This window comes from Anabrus simplex, chromosome 9 (genome assembly GCF_040414725.1).
Source record: "Anabrus simplex isolate iqAnaSimp1 chromosome 9, ASM4041472v1, whole genome shotgun sequence".
Taxonomy (NCBI): Eukaryota; Metazoa; Arthropoda; class Insecta; order Orthoptera; family Tettigoniidae; genus Anabrus; species Anabrus simplex.
Window position 1 is genome coordinate 78,472,816 of NC_090273.1, and position 27,953 is coordinate 78,500,768.

The 27,953-nt window shown below is 38.7% G+C and overlaps 1 protein-coding gene across 2 annotated transcripts in view; it reads left to right on the forward strand.

Annotated features, from left to right (window-relative positions):
* LOC136881151 (uncharacterized) overlaps window positions 1-26,050 on the forward strand; it is a 208,006-nt gene extending 181,956 nt beyond the window's left edge. The window contains exons 12-14 of one of the 2 annotated variants that reach the window (XM_068229260.1): window positions 20,824-20,913; window positions 21,303-21,363; window positions 25,879-26,050. In XM_068229260.1, coding sequence (XP_068085361.1) covers window positions 20,824-20,829 — 6 coding nt within the window. In that variant the 3' untranslated portion in view covers window positions 20,830-20,913; window positions 21,303-21,363; window positions 25,879-26,050. The remainder of the gene's footprint in view (window positions 1-20,823; window positions 20,914-21,302; window positions 21,364-25,878) is intronic. The other variant, XM_068229259.1, reaches the window with a different exon arrangement.
* The last annotated feature ends 1,903 nt before the right edge of the window (window positions 26,051-27,953 follow it).

Consider the following 27,953-nt stretch of genomic DNA (forward strand, 5'->3'; position numbering starts at 1 on the left):
GTGACTTGCTTTCTCAAGTGCCTCGTTGAATTTACGCCTTGTAAAGACTATGAAACTTAGGGGACATTCAACATTACGTTTAATTGTGAAATATGCAATACTTTCCAAGTGCTGCACAGGGACTTATGTTTTGATTCTTAAAGACTGTGACAATTCAGAATACGCATATCGCGTTACCAGAAAGCATAGAACTTTCCAGTATTTTGAGTGATCCATAATTTATGAAGTCAGACCTTTTCTTTCAAATATTATTTTCTTTAATGGCTATTCACTTCGCCTATTAATGCAACAGGACAGTTTCCGAGTGCTACCTATTCAGTTCATTACCAATATGTTTTAAATCTTCAGAACTATGCGTTTAGGACTGCAGTGACAGTAATCCTCTAGAACATTCTGACTTACAATGAGCTTGCATTATGAACTTGCATTTCTACCAGTACTTGTTCTTCGAGTGATTATTCCAGAACTAATATCTAGAGTGCAGTAACCATAATTAAAGGGTCATATCTGTTCAGACAGTGCCCTGAATGTGTGGAGTGCCGTGCAGGAAATTCAAGTGTGAATTACGTCTTGAATCGAACCCAGGAACGTGTGCCAATCTTCGAGATATTTCAGAACGTCGAGACACTTCCAGAACCTCCAGACATTCCAGAACTCCTCATCCGAGCAGGTGTGGTCCCTGCCCAGTCGATGTCCAGCACCATCCCAGGACTTGGAGGTACCAACCAGCCACGACACTTCCACGCTGCTGTACGAAGGTGATATGAACTTGCTTTTGATGATCAATAAACTCAATTTATCAAAATAATCTCTCAAATTGATAACTATACCTCTCTCTGTACCAGCTCCAATGATAAAGCCACTCCCTAGGTTAAGAATCATGCTCGTTCATTTAATATCAAGCGCCTTAAAGATATGAACAGATTTTTACGGGTACAGAGAGGAGGTAGTATACGTGGCGCCCACCTTTAGGGGCCAGATCTCATTGGAGCTTAACATGAAAGACTTACATACAGCTCAAACTATGGTGACTAAATTCAAGCAGAATAGGAGTGTTTTCAAATTTCAGTGGACACTAACTTAACTGAAATATAAGTGCATATTATAAGTGATTTGGTAGTGGTGATTTGCAAAGACTTGGTTTAATTAATTTGTGTTGAAACATTGGCACTAGGACTTAAGACTTTGAACTTTTGACTGAATGCAAGTTTCGAAAATTCTTAAAAAATTTTTTTTTGAAGTGTGTCAATCATTATTTCTGTACTTGGTACTAGCGTTATATATTTTAATAAAATGGAGGAGATTATGGCAGCGATTGAAGCCCTTAGGCTCAGTATGAAAGTAGCAAATGAAAACTTAGAACGTAGGATCGTCGAGACCAAAGAACAACTTAACGAATCCAGTTCTAACCTCGAACGCAGATTTAATGAGTCTAGTTCTAATCTCGAACATCGGCTTAATGAGTCTAGTTCCAATCTTGAACATCAACTTAATGAATCTAGTTCTAATCTTGAACGTCAACTTAATGAATCCAGTTCCAACCTTGAACGTCAATTTAGGGAATCCGTAGTTCAAATTAATGCTGAAGTAGATAAGAAGTTTGTAGAAGCGAATGCCAACCTAGAACAAAGACTTACTCAGGCTGGTGCTCGCATTGAACAAAAATTTAAAGAGTCCAACGCTAGGGTAGATGAAAAATTTTCCGAAATCAATGACCAATTGAAAAGTAACATGGAGGTCATGAAAGAAGAAATTAAAACCCAAGTTGTAGCTCTTCTTAAAGATGACTTCAAAGCCATTCTTCCCACTTCTCAGGCAATTGCTAAAGAGATGGAAGGCTTAAAAACTCAGTTACAGGAATCACATTCACAATTATCTTTAGCCCAGGTTAAAATAGCCTCTATTCAGGAGAACCTTAGAGATACGCTTAAAAATGACATTCAAAGAGTAAACAATGAAGTCAGTCTTATAAAGAGTAAACAGGGAGAGTTTGATAAAAAATTTACATCTCAATTAGATGCTACACACACTCAGGTTACGCGTATATGTCGAGACGTATCCGAATTGAAAAAGGATCTCCAAGATGAAGTTAAGGTAGTAGAAGATACTATTAAACAACAGGTGAAGGATGTTAAAACTGAACTACAAGGACAGATAGAAACCCTTGGTAGTAAAGTCTCTAATTTAGAACTGAAGGATACTCCCTTATTTTCTTCTAGTCTATTAAAAACTAATGAAAACGCAAACATTACCACTATCATCCGAATGACCGATGAAAAACCTGCTAAATTCTCTGGGAAGGAGGAATACACCGCTAGGGAATTTTTACTCAACACTGAAGAATATTTTCAAGAAAATAAAATCAGTCCTGATCGACAGCTTCGTGTCGTTTCCAAGTTACTAGAGGGACGCGCTCTATCATGGTATTCCGCTTTTAAATCTTGCTTTAACACTTATTCTGAATTCAAGGAAGCTCTATTGAAGGGTTTTTGGAATTCAGAGACGCAACATTTAATTAAGTTGCAGTTGTATGTTAAGAAGTACAATACTTCTATAAACACATCCCGTTACTCAGATTATTTCATCGGGCAACTTAAGAAGATGCAATTTTTGGATCCACCATTGCCTGAGCAAGAGCTGATCCAGGCGATCACGTTGCAATTCCCAGCCCAAGTTCAGGAGATTTTGGTAGCTGCTAACATACAATCTTTAGAACAAATGAATGGGATACTTCGTAGATTGGACACAGCCCACGCTCAATCTTTACCGAAAGGGAGTAAGACTAAAGAAATGACTACCAGTCCTGTCGCCATTGTGACACAAGGACGCCCAGATCCGGAAGTACCAGAGGAACGGCCTACATCACGAAACACACCTACCCGATATCGAGGGTATAAAGGACGGCCAGACCGAGGGAAAGTGCCATACCAAAATAGATTAACATGGAAAAAGCCAACAGAGGCCCAACAAGTAGAGGATAGGGTTTCTTATCGAGATGAATTGAATAGACGATGGCGAGATACTCAAGAGTACTTGAAAGAACAGCGAAAGGGCGAGGATCAAGAAGAAGCTGCCTCGCTAGACTGTCAGCAAGCCGCTGGTAAGAAAAACGAAACGCCTGCCCCGAACCCTAACACAACGGGTGCAAAAAAAAGAAAACTCCAATGTTTTCTTAAGAAGATTGCCTGAAAATGGAAGGAGGGAAGAGCCGCTCTGCGTAACTCAGGTACATTATTGGCACGTAGAGGACTCGGACCTACTCCATGAAAACATGACACCGTCTAGGCCAAGAATCCAACGTAGCCTGCCAGTAATCACCATTAGGGTTGGCAATATTAAAGTTATGTCATTGGTAGATTCAGGAGCTCAAGCCTCACTTATTTCAGCCAGACTATTAGAAGCCATAAAGGAGAGACGTGATGTACTTGTGATGCCTGTTTCCCAACTTAGGATCAAAGGGATTGTTCCAGATAAGTGCATTAAATGTAAACTACAGACTTTTATGGAATTCGTCGTGGGACATGTTCAATTTGAGCATGTTTTTCTAGTAATCTCTCAGATGAAATTCAATGTTATCCTTGGATCGGATTTTCTCATCAAATATGGAGGAGTGATTGATTACACAGCAAATGTCATTACATTTTATAACGTTGACCCTGTAGAATTACAGCTGATCGAAGGAGACGACGGTCGGATACAAGGGATAGATACCCCGCAAGAAGAATTCGATGGTGGAAATAGCGATGCTGCACCAGTCGGAGATGAAGAGGGTGATCCCGAAGAAGTGGGACCCGTCGAAGATGTACCCCTGATAGATGAGATGTACGACGACGGTCCAGACTATGTCAGCTCCGTAATCAGTGTGATTGAAGACCCAGTGGCCAACAAAGACGTTGCGGATTCAGTCAAGGAAATCTTCGAAACTTATCCAGACGTGTTCAATGATAAACCCGGAGAGATCCGAGATTTTAAGTATCATTTGGATGTCAAGGATACTTCCACTTATAAAAAACGTTCCTATTCCATAGTATGGAGATGCACAGCATAAGCAAGAACACACATCATGGAACCGCCGAGGGAATATATAACGCTTCTAGTCTAAAAACATACTTCGAGAGAGAAGCCTAAAGAAAATCCTTGTCGAATTTTCTTTGCCCTAAGAGGGGGGGGGACATGTACCGGGAACACCGCTACGACAGAAGTCCGAAGTATGTTTGTTGAACTTCGCGCAAGGTGGAAGGTAGGCAGCCCGCCGAACGCAGTGACGTACCCAGCGAGTGACGTGGCCGCCGTAAGCCAGCCATCCGCTACCATATATGGTAATGATCCAGCTCGTCCTCAAAAGTACATTTTTGAGCTAATTCATCGCTATTTTGACACTGCCAACTTGAAAGCCTTTACAATGGACATCATATCTTAAGATTTCAAGAAAATCCGCCGAGTATTATAGAAGTTATAAGGGTAGATAGTACCCGAGTTCTAGACACTTCCATGCGAACGTGTATAAAAGGAAGACCACCCGACCTACGAATTCAGTGTCTGTCACTCCGCCGTCTCTGTGACACGGGTGACAAGAGAAGTGTTGTGCGTGTCGAACTTCTAGTCGACAGTCTGCGAAATCCAAGTTCGGTATTTTCTCTAAGTGTTGTATCAGGACTTTATCATATTCTAGAAGTGCCTGAATGGGACTTTACTTTTGAGAGCATCGTATTGGAACTTTGTCATATTGCCACATTGGAACTTTGTTTTTTTTTCGTGTGTCGTGATTGGACTTTGATATTTTCTTAAAGTGCCATATAAGAACTTTGTTTTTTTTCTGAAGCGTCTCATTGGAACTTAGTTATTTTTGCCAAGTGTCGCGATAAGACTTTATTATTTTCTTAAGGTGATGTACTGGAACATTGTCATCGGAACTTTATTTTCTTCAAGTGTCGTGTTGGGACTTTAACATTTTGGCACATTGGAACTTTGTTATTTCTGCACATTGGAACTTTTTTTTTTTTTGAAGTGCCACATAGGGACTTACTTATTCAACGACGATTGAAAGGACTTTGAATTTTCACGAGTGTTGTGTACCGCATTGAACTTACGTTTCGAACTTATTCGAACTTGTATTTTTGAATCAATTTCTGGAACATTGAAACTTTCTGAGCTTGTAGGATGAACTTGTGCCCTACCAACATAAACTTACGTGTAAACGATGTGACTTGCTTTCTCAAGTGCCTCGTTGAATTTACGCCTTGTAAAGACTATGAAACTTAGGGGACATTCAACATTACGTTTAATTGTGAAATATGCAATACTTTCCAAGTGCTGCACAGGGACTTATGTTTTGATTCTTAAAGACTGTGACAATTCAGAATACGCATATCGCGTTACCAGAAAGCATAGAACTTTCCAGTATTTTGAGTGATCCATAATTTATGAAGTCAGACCTTTTCTTTCAAATATTATTTTCTTTAATGGCTATTCACTTCGCCTATCAATGCAACAGGACAGTTTCCGAGTGCTACCTATTCAGTTCATTACCAATATGTTTTAAATCTTCAGAACTATGCGTTTAGGACTGCAGTGACAGTAATCCTCTAGAACATTCTGACTTACAATGAGCTTGCATTATGAACTTGCATTTCTACCAGTACTTGTTCTTCGAGTGATTATTCCAGAACTAATATCTAGAGTGCAGTAACCATAATTAAAGGGTCATATCTGTTCAGACAGTGCCCTGAATGTGTGGAGTGCCGTGCAGGAAATTCAAGTGTGAATTACGTCTCGAATCGAACCCAGGAACGTGTGCCAATCTTCGAGATATTTCAGAACGTCGAGATTTCCAGAACGTCGAGACACTTCCAGAACCTCCAGACATTCCAGAATGCTCGTTCATTTAATATCAAGCGCCTTAAAGATATGAACACATTTTTACGGGTACAATATCAGTCTGCCAAGCCCACTGAAATGCATACACCAACCGACCCTATGAGCAACTTTTTCACACCATTCATAGCAGGGACTGGCTGCATAAGAATTGGCATTACTAGCATCACTTATACCTCAGTCACTTTCATATTGTCAAAGCCATGGATAAGACAGAGACAGATCTATGAAAGTAACAAAATTGCTCTAGCCTATACCAGAAGACATAGTGCCACTGTAAACACTAGGTCCTGCCAGCAAAGGCATATGTGCTGAGTAGTGGGTGGAATTTGCCTTTTAAATTCCTTTGTTTAGAAACATATGAAGACCTGGGGGGAAAAACGATGAAGGTCACATTTCCATTGTTCTGAGATATTTGAAATATAAAGTCTGAAACGCTTTATTACCTAACTAATACACATATGAAGACCATACCGGCTGTGAAAAAATGTACCCACCTTCTAAGAATAGACTTACAATGTTTAACGTTTTTAAATTAAACAACAATGGAGAATAATCAACATTTATCTATTAGTGCATGTACATAAGCATGAAAATAGATGAGTGTGCAATTCTTATTCCTGAACAGGGTTTAATCATCACACTTAAATTATATCTTCTAAACTTCTGGAGTTTAAACGCAATAACACTTCAATATACAATGGAACATTATTTTAAAAACTCTTATTAACGTGCGTTTTCATTCAATATGTGGCAAATTCTCATAAAACTGCTTTGATCGTTCTGTTATAAGAAGCTTGGTCAGTTCCTGCAAATAAAAAATTCACGATAATTAGTTAAATAACAATACTTAGGGGTGTTAATAAAAATACTATCAAGGTTTAATTACCTTCAGATCTTTCCATTTTGATAGTGATATGGGTAGGATCTTGGTGTAAGCTGGCCCTGGCAGGGTGAACTCCCCCTCTTGCAGCCCAGACAAAGTCCTCCTTCTTGCCTCTGTAACGACGACAGTTCCTCAGGCAATGTTATAGCTTCCAGATTTTAGTGAGATAATTCATGGCTGTTCAGTTTCCACCTTTATTTCCTTTAAAGGTCTTGAGGGCACAGGTAACTTCTTTTTGTAATGCCCATTAGAAGAAAAGAATGATGTCCATGTTTTAAACATTGATTGATGACATTCAACAACTTGGAATGGGCTTGGTTTAAGTCTGCTGGGACGTATGACGTATCTTTAGGTATCTCCGTTACTGCAGTGTGTGATATCAGCCCCATATTTTTGTCACACTAACGATATGAGTGCCCTCTTTCTGGAAATGTCATTGTAATTTTTTCTAGCCTCTGGCAAACTGTTACTACATAATGAATATACCGAAATACAGTATTTTTTGGCCAGCATATGAATCACAGAATAAATGAAGCCGTTTCACATCAGGGGAGAGAATGTTAAATATAAAGTGGTGAAGCATTGATATTACATCATCCGCTCCTCTCTTTGCTATAGTCTCATCATAACCATACAATACAGATTCTCCAGTAGCTAAAATATGGATATTAAACAAATGAACTGTCAGTTGACGTTTGTAATATACCATGTTACTTGCTATATTTGGAACTGGCAGATTCTTCTGAAAATCCATAGCAATGGCCGCTTCTTCCTTCCTTTTGGCACAAAATTTCTTGCAGAAACGTTTTCTTTCGTAAAAAGCTTTAGCCTTTCTCAAATGAAGCTCTTTCCTCGTTTCAAGTTCTTTCAGTTTTGTAGTCAATCGCCTTGATCAATTGATTTCTGTTGCAAAGATGCCAGTTCATTTTTAAATGCATCTCTTGGGCTTTCATACCGTCACATTCACTACGTGTATCTGATCTTGCATATCCAAATGAAATATTGTACTCCGAATTGAATATTCGCAAATAAATGTCATAAGACACTGGATTATTTGGATACCTCTCCATGTACATTTGGTGCAATTTCTTTGCTTTGAGTTCTTCTGAGAGATAAAGTTTTGATATCCGGTTCAAAGAATAGTGCGATTGACGACCTTGCAGGGAATGGATATGTTCATGAATTGCATTCCTGGTTTCATCACTTAGAGCATGTGGTCTATTTTTGATTTTTGATCAAACAACTTAAATACAACCTTTGTGCATCTCGATCAGGAAGACTATTGAAATATTTAATGATATCATTCCTCTTTTCTTCATTCAATCTATCAAAACACTTCAATCTGGTGCACTTACGGTCCTGTCCTATTTCATGTATCTGTGTTCTTAGTTTCTTTGCTGCATCAACCACTCCACCATACTTTCTTTTCTTCTTCGCACTTCGGCTCAATTCTGGACTTTTATCTAGATCCACTTTCACAGAAACACTGCACTTGGTTTTAGATTTACACCTCACTTTTACTAAACTGCAGCATTTTTGTTTTTGCTAGTTGCTTTACGTCGCACCGACACAGATAGGTCTTATGGCGACGATGGAACAGGGAAGGGCTGGGAGTGGGAAGAAAGCGGCCGTGGCCTTAATTAAGGTACAGCCCCAGCATATGCCTGGTGTGAAAATGGGAAACCACGGAAAACTATTTTCAGGGCTGCCGACAGTGGGGTTCGAACCTACTATCTCCCGAATACTGGATACTGGCAGCACTTAAGCGACTGCAGCTATCGAGCTCGGTAAACTGCAATATTTATAATGGAAATGTTCATTAATGCCACACTAAGAATAAATAAACAGAAATACCAACTCCTGAGAAATATAATTCTTCCTTAAGAACACAGTAGAATGGACTATCATCATTTTTCCTTCAAATACTAGGACTCTCATCGGTCTTCCATCTTCCACAAATGATTTAACTGTGAATATCACCGGACCCTTAGCATTATTCACACAAATGAATATACACAATGAAACTGCACGATTTGCTGCACACAATGGCGTCAACATCCAAAAATTGGAAAAATTGGACCTTCATCGTTATTCCTCCAGGTCTTCATATACTTCTAAGTTTTTGTTTCCTGTCCTCACAAGCCTAAAACAATAGTTTTTTAAGTGCCATACTTACCTATTTGGTGCCTTTGTGCCTCTTCTGTTTGTTGATACCTAAAACAGCCTTCTTAGGCATTTTCTCCCCTTTTTGTCTTTCAGTTGTCGTATTTGTATTCCTATAGGCCTAATTCTGATATGACAGATATAAAGTGCCACTTCTATAGAATCCCAGATACAGTCATATAGTTTGAGACAAGAAATAAACCTTTGGTCAAAATTTAACATTGTTTGTCAGATTTCCAAAATCTTACAGGAAGTATCAGATAGTGTAGGTCATGTAATGAATTCCAAACTGAAGCATGTACTTCAGCATAATCTGGCATGGAAAACCATGGCAGTGATTTCAGAGAATAATTCAGAAACTTTGGCACAAGAAATTCTTGAACCGCATGAAATTGCTACAAAGAAGTTTTGTCCCATTGCTTCACGTGAAGTAGAAGTTTTCCTCACAAAGGGGCCAAGCTGAGTGGCTCAGACGGTTGAGGCACTGGCCTTCTGACCCTAACTTGGCAGGTTCGATCCTGGTTCAGTCTGGTGGTGTTTGGAGGTGCTCAAATACGTCAGCCTCGTGTCGGTAGATTTACTGGCATGTTAAAGAACTCCCACAGGAATAAATTCCAGCACCTTGGCATCTCCAAAAACCGTAAAAGCAATTAGTGGGATGTAAAGCAACTATCATCATCATCATCATCATCATCACAAGGGAATTTAGCGTACCGATGATTTACTGACCTTGTGTACATTTTACACACACATTAAATGAGTCAAGAATAACACAATGGCCAAAACATTTCTTTCAGAAATTAACTCACGTGAACTATAGGAAGTGTTGAAGTTCGTGTTTGAATTAGCACACTTGGCTATGCAGGACTGCAGCATGTGTTGGGTTCACTCATCAAGAGACAGCACCTCTCTTTCACTCCACTAATAACTGCATAGCAGGACACAAATATGATGTAGCATAATTAAGTGAAATAATTTAATTCCTGTATTGATGTGGATCAATTAAGGCAACAGATTAAGATTGTTATGGGGAGAAAATAAAGGTACAAATATAAATATTACATCAGTATAACAAGGGACTTTATGCATGAAAGCAAGTTACTCCTTATAGATCTTGCACCAGTGGTACTCATAGTAGAAATGTTGAAACCACAAAGCAGTTTTACACCAACCACACTTAACGAAGTGAGGATAATGGCAAGTGAAACATTTTATATCACTGCTGTCAAAATAATAATGCACAGAATGCTTAAAGGCTCCGGGATTTTTGGGATAAGTACTGGCTTCGGTACCGGGTATATTGCCATGGGATGACACAGTCATGGCCCTTCACTCTAGAAAGGTAGGGATCCTGCTACACAAGTGTGATCTGTGGCTCTGCACACATGGCGGCAAAATATAAATATGCCTGCGCGCAGTGCTCAGTGTATCGTGCAGGGGTGGTTGGTGGTCGCTTCCGTCGATACCCTTCATTACATCTCGGGTCACTCACTTGAGTAAATGTGCTGAAAGTAGTATTGTGGCTGATACATGTCTCTACATGATTGTTCTCTGCTTTTGATGGTTTTATTTTGTATCTTACTACATTTAAAACTCTTATGATATTCAAGATGGAGGTGGTTAAAGAGAGTAGGAAATCTCTTGTGGGGAAGATAGAACACAAACACTAGTAAGCGAGTAAAACAGGTCATATGGAGGTCTACGGAACTTGTTTTTGATGGTGACACAGGACTGTGTGTTGGATTCATGAGACGTGGTAAAAGTTTGCAAGTGTATTCTCATACCATACCTCAAAGAGTATAAAACACATGGTGAAGCACCAGCGTTCAAATCTAAACATACGTAAGTAGCATCAGTACAAGGTAAGAAGGTATTTCATGACATTTCCAAGGAATGTGCTTGGTAATTTGAATCGTGTAGTTTCAAAAACCCCTATCTCAAATTTTCACGAAAATGGAGATAAAGATTGATTTGATTTTTCTGTGGACATGTCCACCGCTGTATACTATTAGTACGCATCAATACCCGCTCTAACCGTTCGAAATTCAGTGTCAAAGTATGGGGTTATTTTCATATTCCGCTATCTGCAACGCCTTGTGCTCAGGCATAGATAGCATAACCTGCCATCTCCGCCGGCCAATAGGAAGGCAATAAGTGGCCATTTGTCAGGCGCGTGAGGAGCTCTTGGCGCGATCATGAGAGGAAGCATTTGTGTTGACACAGTGTCGTGTATTGTCTATTACTAATGGATTCAACTCATAAATGTATTGAGAAGTGTAGCCCTGGCAAGGGTAGGAAGAAAATTACGTAACGAACAGCAGTGGAAATGCAAGGAAGCAAAAATATCAAGGTATGTTTTCTTATAGTAACATTATGTTATTACATTCCTCTCCTGTGAGCATAATTTTAGTACCGTATCAGAAACTGCACTTTTAGAATAAGCTTTAGAAAACATGCACTGCTGCATGAAGACGGCGCGCGGTGTTGTGCCGAATCAGTTGTTCTCCTCTCACAAAAATGGCCGCAGTTCAAATCTCGGCCAGTGCACGTTCGATTCCCAATAGCCCGTACCATTGTGGCTTTGTGCAGCTTCTGATATTACCTTCCATGGTCATGTTGAGAAGCGAACTTCCCTTTCTTTATCGATGCAGGCCATTCAAAAATATCTATGATATTTTAGTAAACATACACATTCTCATAAGTGAAAAGGGTGTTTATTACACAAGTACTCATCGGCTGGACCTCCTGTCACACCAATGTGTGGCCGTAAATCCCCTACCAGTGCGGAGATATTTCTTTGTTGGATGTGAAGAAGTTTCACTCGGTATTCTACTCTACAACATCAAAACTGCAGTAGGATAGTTTCATTATCAAGAATGTTTCTTGTATACCAGTGGCGAGATGCAGGTCAGGTAACAGTATCATCCGGAAAAGCCCACACATTCAAGTACACTATTCGGAAAAGGGATGGAAGGATAGTACCAATTTGCCGAGAAGCATTTATGGGAGCTCTCCTATTGAAGAAGGACAAAATTCAAGGGGTACTAAAGCGTCATTTTGAATCTGGGGGAATGCCTGTGGAGAGAAGTGGGAGAGACAGAAGAAGCTATGCCAATAAACCAAAATATGAGGCCATCTGTAAGTTTATTGAATCATTTCGTGCTAAAGAGCCGCACTACTGCCGTACCAAGTCAGCGGCACATATGTACCTGCCATGTGAACTAAATATCAAAGAAATGTGGAGACAATACAATTATTATTATTATTAGTAGCGTATGTGTACATGACAATCAAAATATACAAACATAATACAAAATATACAAATATACAAATGACAGCATCAGGACTTCACTTTTATATTTTAATATACAAATCTTTAATCCATGTAATCACTTCTGGTGTTACGTCAAAAAATTCCTCTATAGAACCAGGAAATGCACATAGGGGGCACTCTTGAACTATGTGCTTGATAGACTATGCTTGAGCACCACAGTCACAGCAGGGAGAATCTACCTATCCCCATAGATGTAAGGCTGTGCCAGTCCTCCCAACACAACATCAGATCCTGTTCAGGGTTGACCACACAACATGGGGCAAACTAAAGCCAGCCAGTTTCATGCTGGGGTCGGAGATATCACATAAGCCACTGGGAGACGACATCCTCCACTCTTCTCTCCAGGCATTCCTGGGATTGAACTGAGAACATGACAGGTCCAAAGCTGTCTTCCACGCTGGTTTTCTTGATTTCAGCTTAGTTGTAGTGTGCTGCTTTATATCTTGATGTATAGGAAGGGCCTCATTCTTCAATATTCTGCACCATAAGTTAGTAAGTGCTTGTTGTCTCCTTATATGAGGGGGAGAGATATTGCAAAGGACAGGTAACCATTGCACTGGAGTTGAGTACAGCGTGCCATATACAATACGCATAGCCTGGCGAAGTTGGATATCAATTAGATTACTGTTGAACCTGAATTGCAGGCAAAGCACACCTTCTTCAGAAAGATCTTGAATCGTAACTATAATATTGGTTTCGGAAGTCCGAAGACTGATGTTTGCTCAACTTGCTCACAACCAGATGAGGAACTAAAAGATTGCACATCAGAACATGCAAGAGTTGCCCTGCAGACCAAGAAACAAGTCCACAAGTTAAAATACAGTGCATTCTATGAATATTCAAGAGAGGAAGATGAGTCTATTCAGTCTGTTTCCTTTGATTGTCAGAAGAACATGCTATTGCCCAAGCTAAATGACCAAAGTGCTTACTTCAGCAGGCAAATAAATATGTACAACTTCAATGTAGTGTTTGGAAACTCTAAGACGTCATTGACGCATGAAAATGTGATGATCTATTCATGGAATGAAGCTGACTTTCGTAGAGGTGCAAATGAAATTCAAAGTTGTTTGTTTCATGCTCTTAACAACATTGATCTGTCACAAAAGAAAACTGTACACCTATTTGCAGATGGATGCGGTGGACAAAATAAAAACAGTATTCTTGTGGGTATGGTTAGTAAGTGGCTTCTATATGCACCAGTGAATGTGAAAGAAGTTGAAATTTACTTTCCTGTAGTTGGTCATCTGTTTTTACCACCTGACAGGGTGTTTGCACGTATAGAAAAAGTTGTTTGAAACAGAGAAGTTATCCTTAAGTCGGAGGTATACAACAATATTTTTAATGGACATGGGAAGCTTCTCCAGCCTGGTTGTGAAGTACCGATATTTGACTGGAAGACTGCTGTTCGAGATGTTTTAAAACCTGTCGGCTCATGGCATTTTCAGTTCAGTCCTGCGAAAAGAACTTTTCTAAAAAGGAAGAAAAACAATATATTGGTACAAGGGGAAGTTGCTTACCATTGCACATTTGGCCAGCCAAAGAGTGTGTTAAGGAGAGGCAAAACCTTTTCTGGACTGGTTCCACAGTTAATCAAAAAAGGCAATGTTCCATTAAACAATGCAAAAGTGAAGGATGTGTGCAGATTGGTTGAGAAACATTATGGGGCTAGATGGAGGGAGCTTGCAAATCTCCAGCTTTATGTTTTGATGGAAACATGACAGGCTGAACATCGTTGCAGTACGACAGAAGAGTAAGGGGAAGAAGAATACTGTGAACCAAGAGATGATCCCGTATCCTTGTTGTATTAGATTGCAACAATATGATTATGTTTTTATCCTTCAGAGACAAATGCATTTCATATTCTCAATGAACATTTAAATATTTTATATTGTATTTCATGTTTGCAATTCGTTTTCAATCTCAGTGTGCTACATAGATGCCAGTAAGTGAAGTAAAAATAGTTTCTTTGAGCATTAGACAGTAAGAGTATGTTTGCAATATCCATGTTTACTTTCAAACACTGCCATGTCCACCTGTGACTTTCAAAACCCCCTATGTTCAAGATAAATATTGCTCTAGTACAAAAATGTGTTGATTAGACTGCATACATTTTGTGTATATTGTTCAATATGAGATAATTAAAATAAAAGTGAAGAAAATATAAAAAAGGAGTGTAAAATGCAGTCATGGCATTTTTTTTTTAATCGTTGTGGTAGGTTAGAGAATTTGAAAAGGGAAATGGATAGGCTAAAGTTAGATGTAGTTGGTATAAGTGAAGTACGTTGGCAGGAAGAACAAGATTTTTGGTCAGGCGACTACCGAATTATCAACACAAAATCAAACAGGGGAAATGCAGGAGTTGGTTTAATAATGAATAAGAAAATAGGGCAGCAGGTAAGCTACTACGACCAGCATAGTGAAAGAATTATTGTAGTCAAGATAGACACCAAACCAATGCCCACCACAATAGTGCAGGTCTATATGCCTACTAGTTCAGCGAATGATGAAGAAATCGAAAGAATATATGAGGAGATAGAAGATTTAATACAATATGTAAAAGGTGACGAGAATCTAATTGTGATGGGAGATTGGAATGCAGTGGTAGGCCAAGGAAGAGAAGGTAGTACAGTAGGAGAATTTGGATTGGGACAAAGGAACGAAAGAGGAAGTCGGCTGGTTGAATTCTGCACTGATCATAATTTAGTCCTTGCCAATACTTGGTTCCAACACCACAAACGATGGCTGTATACGTGGACGAGACCTGGAGACACTGGAAGGTATCATATAGACTTCATTACGATTAGGCAGAGATTCAGAAACCAGGTGTTGGATTGCAAAACTTTCCCAGGAGCAGACGTGGACTTTGACCACAACTTGTTGGTCATGAAATGCCATCTGAAGCTGAAGAAATTGAAGAAAGGAAAGAATGCAAAAAGATGGGATCTAAACAAGTTGAAAGAAAAGAGTGTGAGGGATTGTTTCAAGGAACATGTTGCACAAGGACTAAATGAAAAGGCTGAAGGAAACACTATAGAGGAAGAGTGGAGAGTCATGAAAAATGAAGTCAGTAGGGCTGCTGAAGAAATGTTAGGAAGGAAGAAAAGATCAACTAAAAATCAGTGGATAACTCAGGAGATACTAAGACATGATTGATGAACGACAAAATACAAGAATGCTAGAAATGAAGAGGGCAGAAAAGAATACAGGCGATTAAAGAATGAAGTGGATAGAAAGTGCAAGGTAGCTAAGGAAGAATGGCTGAAGGAGAAGTGCAAGGATGTCGAAGGCTGTATGGTCCTGGGAAAGGTAGATGCTGCATACAGGAAAATCAAGGAAACCTTTGGAGAATATTAAGAGCTTAGATGGCAAGCCACTGGTAGGGAAAGAAGACAAAGCAGAAAGATGGCAGGAGCATATCCAACAGTTGTATGAAGGTAAAGATGTAGATAATTTGGTTCTGGAACATGAAGAGGCTGTTGATGCTGATGAAATGGGAGACCCAATTTTGAGGTCAGAGTTTGACAGAGCTATGAGTGACCTCAATAGGAACAAGGCACCTGGAATTGATGACATTCCCTCTGAATTACTGACTGCCTTAGGAGAAACCAGCATGGCAAGGTTATTTCATTTAGTGAGCAAGATGTATGAGACAGGAGAAGTCCCATCCGATTTTCGGCAGAATGTTGTTAAACCTATTCCCAAGAAAGCCGGTGCTGACAGGTGTGAAAACTACCGCACCATTAGTTTAGTATCTCATGCCTGCAAAATTTTAACACGTATTATTTACAGAAGAATGGAAAAACAAGTTGAAGCCGAGTTGGGAGAAGATCAATTTGGCTTCAGAAGAAATGTAGGAACACGTGAAGCAATCCTGACTTACGTCTGATCTTAGAGGATCAAATCAAGAAGGACAAGCCCACGTACATGGCATTCGTAGATCTAGAAAAGGCATTCAATAATGTTGATTGGACCAAGCTATTTATGATTCTGAAGATGATAGGGATCAGATACTGAGAACGAAGAATTATCTACAATCTGTATAAAAATCAGTCTGCAGTGATAAGAATCGAGGGCTTTGAAAAAGAAGCAGCAATCCAGAAAGGAGTGAGGCAAGGCTGCAGTTTGTCCCCTCTCCTTTTCAATGTTTACATAGAACAGGCAGTAAAGGAAATCAAAGAGAAATTTGGAAAGGGAATCACAGTCCAAGGAGAGGAAATCAAAACCTTGAGATTTGCCGATGATATTGTTATTTTATCTGAGACTGCAGAAGATCTCGAGAAGTTGCTGAATGGTACGGATGAAGTCTTGGGTAAGGAGTACAAGATGAAAATAAATAAGTCCAAAACAAAAGTAATGGAGTGCAGTCGAACGAAGGCAGGTGATGCAGGAAATATTAGATTAGGAAATGAAGTCTTAAAGGAAGTAGATGAATATTGTTACTTGGGTAGTAAAATAACTAATGATGGCAGAAGTAAGGAGGACATAAAATGCAGACTAGCACAAGCAAGGAAGAGCTTTCTTAAGAAAAGAAATTTGCTCACTTCAAACATTGATATTTGAATTAGAAAGATGTTTTTAAAGACTTTCGTGTGGAGCGTGGCATTGTATGGTTGTGAAACATGGACGATAACTAGCTCAGAAAGAAAGAGAATAGAAGCTTTTGAAATGTGGTGTTACAGAAGAATGCTGAAGGTGAGATGGATAGATCGAATCACGAATGAAGGGATACTGAATCGAATTGGTGAGAGGAGATCGATTTGGCTAAATTTGATGAGAAGAAGAGATAGAATGATAGGACACATCTTAAGACACCCAGGACTTGTTCAGTTGGTTTTTGAAGGAAGTGTAGGTGGTAAGAACGGTAGGGGTAGACCAAGGTATGAATATGACAAGCAGATTAGAGCAGATGTAGGATGCAATAGTTACGTAGAAATGAAAAGGTTAGCACAGGATTGGTTGGCATGGAGGGCTGCATCAAACCAGTCTATGGACTGATGACTCAAACAACAGCACTTGAAAAAGTGACTTTCTTGGAGATAGGAGGTTTTGAAACTACACAACTTATTTGAGCAATAATTATATATATTTCTATGACCTATAGGTGTTTTGCAGTTGTGCCTAAGGCAAAAGAAAGTATTAACCCACTCGACTCATATGACGTGACTTTCACACGAGTATTGGCCATGTAAAATAATCTACGTACAAAGTCTTTCCATACTCAAAACCCGTATACATCTAATGATTGACAGTAAGCTATGGCATCAGGATCATCATCAGCTGTATGTTACCTTCATTTTGAATAGATTTATGTTCAGAAATGAATTACAGAAGGATCGCAACTTTACTATATGGTGTATTATACTTGAATATATCATTAAACCATTCATTCACCTATACAGGCCCCATTTTTCTGGATGTCATGCAACCAACATGAAGGTCTCTCATGTAAAAATATGTTGGGTCTTTTTCACAGTCATACCAAACACACCTTTCGACTCTCTAAAAGGCCTCAGAAGCTCGCCACTTGTTGTAACTTGCCATTAGGGTGTAACTGTGTGTGCATGGACACCACAGATTGCACTATGTTTTTTTTTTTTTTTTTTTTTTTTTTTTTTTTCCCAGATAATCTGAACATTTCATTATCCATACAGAACACAGCCCCACTTAGTTTGGATTACCAGAGTTCTACTGTTTAATCTACTTCATCTTTTATATAATTTCTCTTTTATATGAAAGCAGTTTTTCCTTTTTAATTCACTTTTTCATCCATGGCTTGCTATCCTGAGCTTCCTCTTTTGCCCATTCTTTCTTCCTTAGATAGTCAACCACTTTGTCCTTCCACCTCAGCTTTGTCATCTTCTTCCTTTCCGGCAACAGTTATATTGCCCTCAATCTTATTCCCACATACTGCTCCCCCTTCTCTCTACCTGGCCAAACCATTATAGCCTGTGTTCCTGAATCATACTGCTCAGGGGCCCCATGGTCTCACTTTTACTGTAACTTCGATGTCGTGATTTCTAATTATTTTTTTATTTTTTATTATTATTATTTTTTACATGCAATCCTTGTCTGGAAAGTTTTGAGACTGAGGCTGTAATTGTAATGAGAATTAGAATTAACTTAATTACATATGCTTTGTCAACAGGTGGTACAATACCCTGTGACCTTGAACTATAATTCCACACAATTTTGCCAAATGGCAATATGGCGGTTAGTACTGCAGCTGTCTGTGCTGCAACGGTATTGTTGTCTGGATGGTGATGGAGCATGGATGTAAAAACCATGCAGCATGTGAGCATAAAATTCTGTGTGAAGTTAGGAAAGATAGCCACACAAAACTGAAACCTTATCCAGTAGTTGTTATCATAAATATAAGTGTATCAATAGCACACAAGTTTTGTGAATGGCAGGGAGGATACTGTTACTTGTTTACGAGTATGCAATTTTTCCTGCTTACTGTCCACTTGCACCCGATACATTTATGCTTGTACTCCTGATGACTGAATCACAACATCGCTAGCGAACACAAAGTTCCAGGTATCTGTGGCTGTCTTTCCTAACTTCACACAAAGTTTATATTCACATGCTGCACGATTTTAACACCTGGACAACAATACTACCATAGCACACAAAACTACAGTACTTACAAGGGAACATCCACAATGGTGAAGTCGCCGTTCGCGATGAAACTTAGCAAACACATTGAGGTACATGTAAAAACAATGCCAGCATCAATTTTAGGCGCCAACATTCATTAGCGCGTTAACTAAGGGGCCTAAAAGTTGCGACATTTCAAGTTCCGCGCGATCAGCGATGAACACCTGCTGGCCAATGCTAAGCCGGCACACACACTTCCCGTCTGGAGACACACCCTCTGCACCGCCTTTTACCCTCCAAGTGGTTCTCCCCGGCACGTTCCCCTCCCTTCTCCTCGCGCTTGCGAGGAGAAATAAAACAAATAACTAAAATACATGTTGCTATGTGTATATGTATTGACAGGAACAACGGAGAACACAACTGTTCGTTTAAAAACAACGAGAGTGCTATCGCTAATGAAATGAAATGTCGTATGGATTTTAGTGCCGTGATATCCCAGGACGGGTTCGGCTCGCCAATTGCAGGTCTTTCTATTTGACACCCGTAGGCGACCTGCGCGTCGTGATGAGGATGAAATGATGATGAAGACAACACATACACCCAGCCCCCGTGCCGTAGGAATCAACCAATTAAGGTTACAATCCCCGACCCGGACGGGAATTGAACTCGGGACCCTCTGAACCGAAGGCCAGTACGCTGACCGTTCAGCCAGCGAGTCGGACAGAGTTATCGGTATCAACATATCATAAAACTACAATTTCACATGCAGCGCAAAAGACCACGCTTCAATCTACGTTATTACGGCCTATGTCCGCAGTGTGACATCTCCCCGTGAGCGTCAAAACTTATTTGACAATAGTTCACTGCTTAACACTCACCCTCAATCGCGTCATAAAGCTGCAGCTCCCGAAAGTTCACCTTCTTCACCGTGACTTCCGTGCTTTGCTTGAAGATGAAAAATAATTTTTGACACGCTCTGTGACATTGCCCTTAATGACTCGTCGCAAACGTCTTCATAAATATTTCATAAAATGTAAACTGCCTATAGAATGTGGGAGAGCTATGAGGAAGGCTGATAGCGTACGCAGTGTAGCACAAGTTCTGTTCGACAGCTAAGCAGATGGCAGCGCGGGGAGAGGGAAACGAGTGGTGCTGAACCAGGCGGGCGGAGGGGAGGAGGAGCAGAGGTGTGGCACAAAGCAGTGTTCCGGCTTAGCATTGGTCAGGAGGAATTCATCGCTGTTCGCGCGGAACTTGAAATGTCGCAACTTTTAGGCCCCTTAGTTAACGCGCTAATGAATGTTGGCGCCTAAAATTGATGCTGGCATTGTTTTTACATGTACCTCAATGTGTTTGCTAAGTTTCATCGCGATCGGCGACTTCACCATTGTGGATGTTCCCTTGTTAGTGCCATCCTACCACTTGGCAGAATCACAAGCAAGGGTCAGTTCATGGTTACTTGCTGACAAAGTATCACTAGTTAATTTTAATTACAGTTTCAGCCTCGGACTCAACACTTTCCATATAAGATTTATACGTACTACTTTTTAAAGGTTTTCTTTTTCTTATGTCATTGTCGTCAGTTACTTGTTTCTGAGTATACAATTTCCCCTGCTTACAATCCACTTGCACTCGGTACTTTTATGCTTGTACTCACGTTTACTGAATCACAACAAGGCTGGTGAATGCAAGACCAGTTAGCTGAATATTAAATAGTGTGGTGTTTCTAGAGAAAGGCAAATGACTTTCAAGGATGTCTTCTTGTAAAATAATCAATTCTGAATAAGAATAAGTTGAAAACATACACTTCAAGATTCAAACTTGAATTTTCACAATTTTCTAGATTGATGTACAAGGGTATCTACTTTTTGAACTCATTCATGTTAAGAAATTCACTGTTTAATTTTTGCATTCCCTGGTTTTTCTCTATATCTATTATTGATTCATGTAATATGGCTTCCTCTTTCAGATTTGATCATACAGACCTGGAATCCATCATGCCATATACACGTTATGATTTGCCGGGGTATCTCCTTGACCTACTCACTGATATGCATCTGTAAGTAAACTGAACTTCTCTTAGAGGTTATCTAATGTCCACCTAAGAATGTAGTTGAGATCTCACACAAAATACAAAGTTATTTAGTAAAATTAATATTGAGACAAATTTCCTTTAAAATATCCTGTGCAAGTGCAAGTGCAAGGAGAAATTTTAATTGAGTATTTAAAACAGCAGGCTGTCTTATGTAATACAAGATGATTCATTTGAGACTGATTTTTAAAAACTAAATCATAATTACTAAGGCACTAGGAAAGCATAATTATAAGGATTTTCTCTGTAGAGTATGGGAATTGTACATTCAGGGCCCTGTTTCATGAAGCTTGTGAACTAGTAATACTAGTCTCAGTTCTAGCATTACTCGCTTATTTTACAAATGTGTGTTTCAGTGGATCAGTGGTAGAACGTCAGCTTCCGGGTCCCAAGATAGTGGGTTCAAACCTGGCAGAGGTAGTCGGATTTTTGAAGAGCGGAAAAGAGTCCGTTTGACACTCCATGTAATATAATGTCGGCATGTAAAAGATACACTTGGTGTTCAAGCAACAAAATTAATTAAAACTCGTCCACAGATACCCGAGAGAAATTCGGTTTGCTCTACCATCTAGGAGGCCTAGAGTAAAACAGAACGTCCAAACTGACAAGCAAGCAGCCAGGTGGCATCAGATCAAAATGCTTGCACATGGTAGCTAAGGCCATATGATTAGTTTAAAAAAATGTTTTCACTGTTACATTCTTCAGTTTGCCGAAACTAAATTTGAATGTATTAGTCCTCTACTGTCACTTTAGTAATTGATGGAATAATGGAAATGATGGAAGTTCGTTATTTGTAGTACACATTTTTTCATAACATCACATCAAGATACAGTAATTGCAAATTAGAAGAAATCTCTGGTATTGATAAGACAGTTTCTGTAGAAATACCAGATCCTTTCAATGCCACACTGCACAACTTAGTACATGGACCTTGCAGATTTTTCAATCCTAATTCAGTTTGCATGAAAGATGGAAGGTGTAAAAAGAATTTTCTGTAAGAGTTTGTTCCAGGAACTAAAAAGAATTATGTCAATGGCAGTCCACTTTACCACAGGTGGATGAATATATATCAAACATGTACAAGTCACCAGTGTGAAAATTGACAATAGCTTAATTGTTCTTTACAATCAGTTTCTACTGATGTACTTTCAGGCCCATATTAGCATGAAAATTAGTGAAATATATAAAAAGTATGATTTTAAGGAGCACGATTGTGCTAACGTACAAATCACAACAAATAATGGAATGCTACATGATGATGAAGTTTCTGTGTGTTTAAATGCTAGAAATGCTGGAATTACAATAATGCTTTACAAGCATTATTATGGTGCAATTAAAAGTACAAAACTCACAGACTAGTTTCAGCCGAACAAAAATTCAACAACGAGAAGTGTGTGTATTTATCCTGAAACACCAGTTTGTTATGTATGGGGAAAGAAGTAAATGTGTCTAGGAAAAAAACCTCTCATTGAGGATTATTTTAAGTCTACAGATACAATTAGCTTATCGATTGTCTCTTAGATATTAATGAAACCATAAAATTGCATGATTTTTCTCTCCCAACATTCAACTTGTCAACTGTTACTGACATACTTAAATGAGCAAACTATAAATTCAATTTAATTTTCAATCTTAATTTGGCCAACATGGTGTTCAATAGCAAACCAGTACCAACTTTCAGTTATTAACGAAATCATTGATGTGGCTCAACAAAACAACACAAATGTCAAGAATGCACTCTTCATCCCAGAGGCACTGGAAAAACATTTATTTACTGATGATTAATACAGAAGTACTTCAATTTAGGGCTTAATGTTATATCAGTAGCATGAACAGGAATAGCCATTGTTTTGCTGCCCAATGGTTGAACAGTACACAGTACATTGAGAATTCTTCTAAATTTAAATGAGAGTTCAGTGACTGGATTAAGTATTATAACGTGCTCCTATTTTTTCTACTATTCTACGTGATTCTACGTCTGCTACGGCTCGACATGCTGCTACTAACCTCTGTGTGTGTGCTCTCTTCACCCGTCCAGCTGGTACTGTTCACACTGCTGCCCTCCCTCCTTTCCTCCCCTATCACCTCGCTGCGCAATGTGTACCTTCTGCTCTCGTCTTTTCTGGACTTTTCCATCATAATATAAATAAGGCCTGCTCTGGGCTCTATCAGCGAGTTGGATGCAGAAGACGATTTGTGTGGAGGGAGGACTTTCTTTTATTTGCGCTAGCGGCTGGTCCGTGTGCAATGTTTTAAAATGGTGTTTGTTGTTCATGATTGGAGCTCAAGGACTGCTGGACGGGTGAGCGAACTTAAATCTATATTCTCTTCCCATACTTAATTTTCTATTTAAAACCGCTTTCCCTTATTCAACATGCTGTACTGGCTGCTAAAGACTGTTCACGCTACCAAATGTCACTAGTCAGAGCTGTGGTCATTGGTGTTTGTCATGGAACTACACTACGGTTTTTTCCAAATTTCGTTTTCTACAACGTGTAAATCACAGTGATATGAACCATTGGATACTAAAAGACTTGGTGAACAAACGCAAGAATAGGACTAACTGTATTGATATTAACGCCTAGCTTCTGTTCGAGTTTCATAATTTTATTAAAACTCGTAGGTTCTATCTTTCCTAATCCCTGTTGCCAGCCCTAGGTACTGTTCTCTTCATCGTCCTTTCTTTTTTCCCACGCTCCTGTCCTGGGGTTCTCTCTTCTTGTTCTTTTGCAATTTGTACAGTGACCTATATGCTTGTTTAAGATTCTTTTAACATTTTGTATTAATGGGTAATATCTGTTTAGCATTTGTAGGATACTCCCAATGAAAACTAATGTAAAATTCATCTCTTGTTTTGAGTCTAGCTGTTTTGGATAGAAAATTGTGTTATTTAATGGTCGTCCCATTTATGTTAAAAATCCGAAGTATCTATTCTTGAAAATATTGTTACTCTCTTTAATCATCTGTTCACTTTCTTTGGCATGTAAAATCGTTTTGGTATGTGTTGTAATACATTATTATTATGAAAATGCAGTTCCTTCTCTTTCCCTGATTACTGCCACACGTATTTCCATGCCCCTTACTGTATTATCTGTACTTACCTCGGGTCCCTTTGGAAAATGGACACAGTAAAATGCTTCCTTGTGCGCTCTGCTGAATCGCTTTACTTTGAATCTGAAATCTGAGTACTTGTTTTGGGCGATATAGATTTCGTGGAGAGTCGCAATCCTTTTCGTGGCATGCCTTACTTTGATGGACTGCTATTTGTTTATGTTACCACATTAGTCGGACTAGTGTCTAAGTTCATGACTTGGTTGTGTTCTCTAATGATCCCTGATTGTTAGCGTATGTATTACATTTTGGCTGTGTTTCATAGTTTTCATTAATTGGTTTATTGACTTGCCATCTCCGTACTGCTATATTTCGATTATTCTCAGTGTACATGGTCATACACCCATACAGATACCACGATACCCAAAAGTACAAACGTTCCAGTATGAATTCCAAAGCAGCTGATAATATTTGATTAGCACAGCACATAAATATGGGATGAAGCCCCAGTGGCAAATAGTCATTGATTAATGTGTGTGAATTATGTTCTAAAATATATTATAAGTAATGTCATTCCTTTTGGTGTAAAAATTATTGTTCTTGGGGGAAGTTCCAGACATGTTTTGCCTGTTGCGCCACATGCTTCTCGCCAAATAAATATTCATAATTGTATTAAATTCTTTCTTTTTTGACCCTTATTCATAATATGCTGCTTACATAAAAACATGCACACAAAACCACAAGAAATGGAATTTGCTGATTTTTTGCAAAATATTGGGAACGGCAGCTACCCCTCTATGGATGGTGAAGGATCAAATGTTATTGAATTACCAGCCACACTCTTAGCAAGAGATGATAACCTGACCAAAAATTATAGTAAAACATTCACTTCCGCACAAGATGTCGTCAATTTCTCAAAAGTTGCTACTCTTACACCTAAAACTGAACACTATAATGAAATTAATTTGCAAGTCATTGAGCCTAAACCCGGTAGTTCAAAAACATACACTAGTGTTGACAGATTAATTACTGAAGATAAAAGCCAGCAACTTCAATTTCCTGCAGAATTCTTGAAATCCTTGGAATTAAGTGGTTTGCCTTTACATATTCTTACTCTAAAACTTGAAGCCATAGTTATGCTCCTTAGAAATCTGAATGTTTCTCCTAAGGGCTCCTAAATAGAACCAAATGAATGTAAGAGATGTGTATGAAAATAGTTTAGATTTGGAAATAATAAGTAGAAATAAAGCTGGGCAAAAAGCTGTAATCCCTCAAGTTGATTTAACACCAACCAATAAAACACTTCAATTATCTTTTAAGAGGAGCCAATTTTGAATTTGCTTGGCATTTTGTATCACAATCAGTAAAGGGGGAGACACTGGAATATGTAGGTCTCTATTTGCCTCAGCTAGTTTTCAGCCATGGCAAGTTATATGTTGCAATGTCAACTGTTTGATCTTTTGACTCTGTTAAAGTTGCAATAATGCCAAAATGTAATTATACAAAGACTGTTGTATATAAGGAAATCCTTCACTAAATTTTTACCTCACTGACTGACATCATTATAAAATGTATGCAATGCTTATTATGACATTATGACATATTATTATGACAGTACTAAATTACATATGTCTTCTTGCCAATTATGTAGTGTATGTATGTTGGTTTGTTTATTTGTTTGTTTGTTGTAAGATGTCAACATTTAGTTTGTTTACAAATTTAGAAAATTCCTTCAGGTTTATTTTTCCATGAGTTCACATTTCTCCCCTGGCCAACAGCCTTCACCTCTCTCTCTCACAGTTGAATAACTTCCACTCCTATGTATGTATATATGTTCTATTTTTCTATTAAGTTGAGCATAACATAAGTTCTTTCTGCCAGTTTCAGTTTTGCTGACAAAAGCAAGCTTCAGGAGTATGACAGTGTCAAAAAGTTACATGTACTTCACATCAAACTGAAGGAATATTTTAAGAAGAATCCTGATTATGTTAAACAGCTAATGTATTCATTGGAATCCTGAACTTTTAAAAATAAATTATCTGCAATAGTGCAATTATATGCCATACACTTAATAAAAATGATATTCAATCCTGTACAAATCTAAGCCACAGTTTTGTCAACCAGTTCCAAGAAAAATACCACAGAATGTTATGAATACAAAATGTAAGAATACACTTAATTGCCATAAGTACAATGAATTTGCTGGGCTGAATAGCTCAGACAGTTGAGGCGCTGGCCTTCTGACCCCAACTTAGCAGATTTTATCCTGGCTCAGTCCGGTGGTATTTGAAGGTGCTCAAATACGTCAGCCATGTGTCAGTAGATTTTCTGGCATGTAAAAGAATTCCTGCAGGACAACATTCTGGCAACTCAGCATCTCCGAAAAACCATAAAAGTAGTTAGTGGGACGTTAAGTCAATAATATTAAATTATTATTATTATTATAATGAATTTACTACGGATGTATGAATTAACATAACATTGCTATGTCAACTTCATAGCTTGACACAGCACACTTACTTCATAAATGAGAGGAAATCTCTGGAAAGATACCATGCTATGCTGACAAATGCTGTATGAATAACTACCCAGGGTTCTTGAGTACTTGTAGGTGCAGGGCCTTTGGTGCAAATGACTCCCTCAACAGGGTGGTCACAAACTGGGCATAGTCCTTTCTTTGCGTTGAAGAGTTGAACTGTGTCAGTACCATAGCACTCGGTCCACAACCGTAATGTATTACCACGACCTACTGAATTCTATCTGAAACACCATGTGTCTAAAATTTTACTCAAGTTGATCTACAACATAGAGCATCTCATTTGTATTTTCATACCCAGACTTTTTAACATGTTTGGTGTACTTGTATTATACATTGCTCACCTATGTCACTCGTAATATTTCAATTTCATTTACAACATTTGAGCACCATAGCACTTCGCCTAATTCAACCACACATCATAGTGTTAATTATATATTCATAATGTTCTTACTGCTTAGAAACATGTTTTAGGATTTCGTCTAATATTGTGTATTGTTTAAATATGGCTGGTGACCCCAAGTAGGGTTGAAACTAGTCCCACGTAATGTAAATAAACACATTGTAAATATAACTATGTACTGAATAGGTGAAAAACTTTTATGTTTATAATTTATATGTAATCCCATTTCAATACGGACCAACAACATGAAATTCATAACACAATGAACACTGTAAAGGTTACATTTTGAGACTGATTTGGTATGGAACCACTGAGGAGGGAAGCATGCTGCACTATCCACTTGAAAATTGTCTCTGATGAACTAGGGGTTATTAGAACCAACTGACATTTGGTAAATTCAGATCCCCCGCTACAATCACATTCCTTTCCATGTCGTTTCCCACATAGCTGATTATCTTATCAATCCGTGCCAGCGCTACCCTTTCCTGGTCTGTACACTCCAAAGGCATCAAGTTGCCTATTATCTTTAGAAATGAGCCTTACACCCAGAATTTCATGTTTATCATCCTTAACTTTTCCGTAGCTTACCAATTCTTCTTTCACCAGAATGAATACTCCCCCTCCCACCATTCCTATCCTATCTCTATGATACACATTCTAGTTCCTTGAGAATATATCTGCATCCATTATATTATTACTCAGCCATGATTTAACTCCTATTACAATATCTGGTGAATATATATATATTAAAATACTTAATTCTATTCCTTTCTTTACAATATTTCTACAGTTCAGCACTAACATTTTAATGTCATCCCTACTTGACTTCCAGTTCCCTGTTCCCTTATCATCACACCTAGGCCGCCCCGTTTCCCTGAATGTACCTCTCTATAACCATTCTAAACAAATTTCCTAACTTATATATGCCACTGCGGTTTAAGTGAAGGCCATCTGAGCGCAGATCCCTATCTCCAACCCACCCACTAAGATCTAGAAATCTCACTCCCAGTTTCCAAC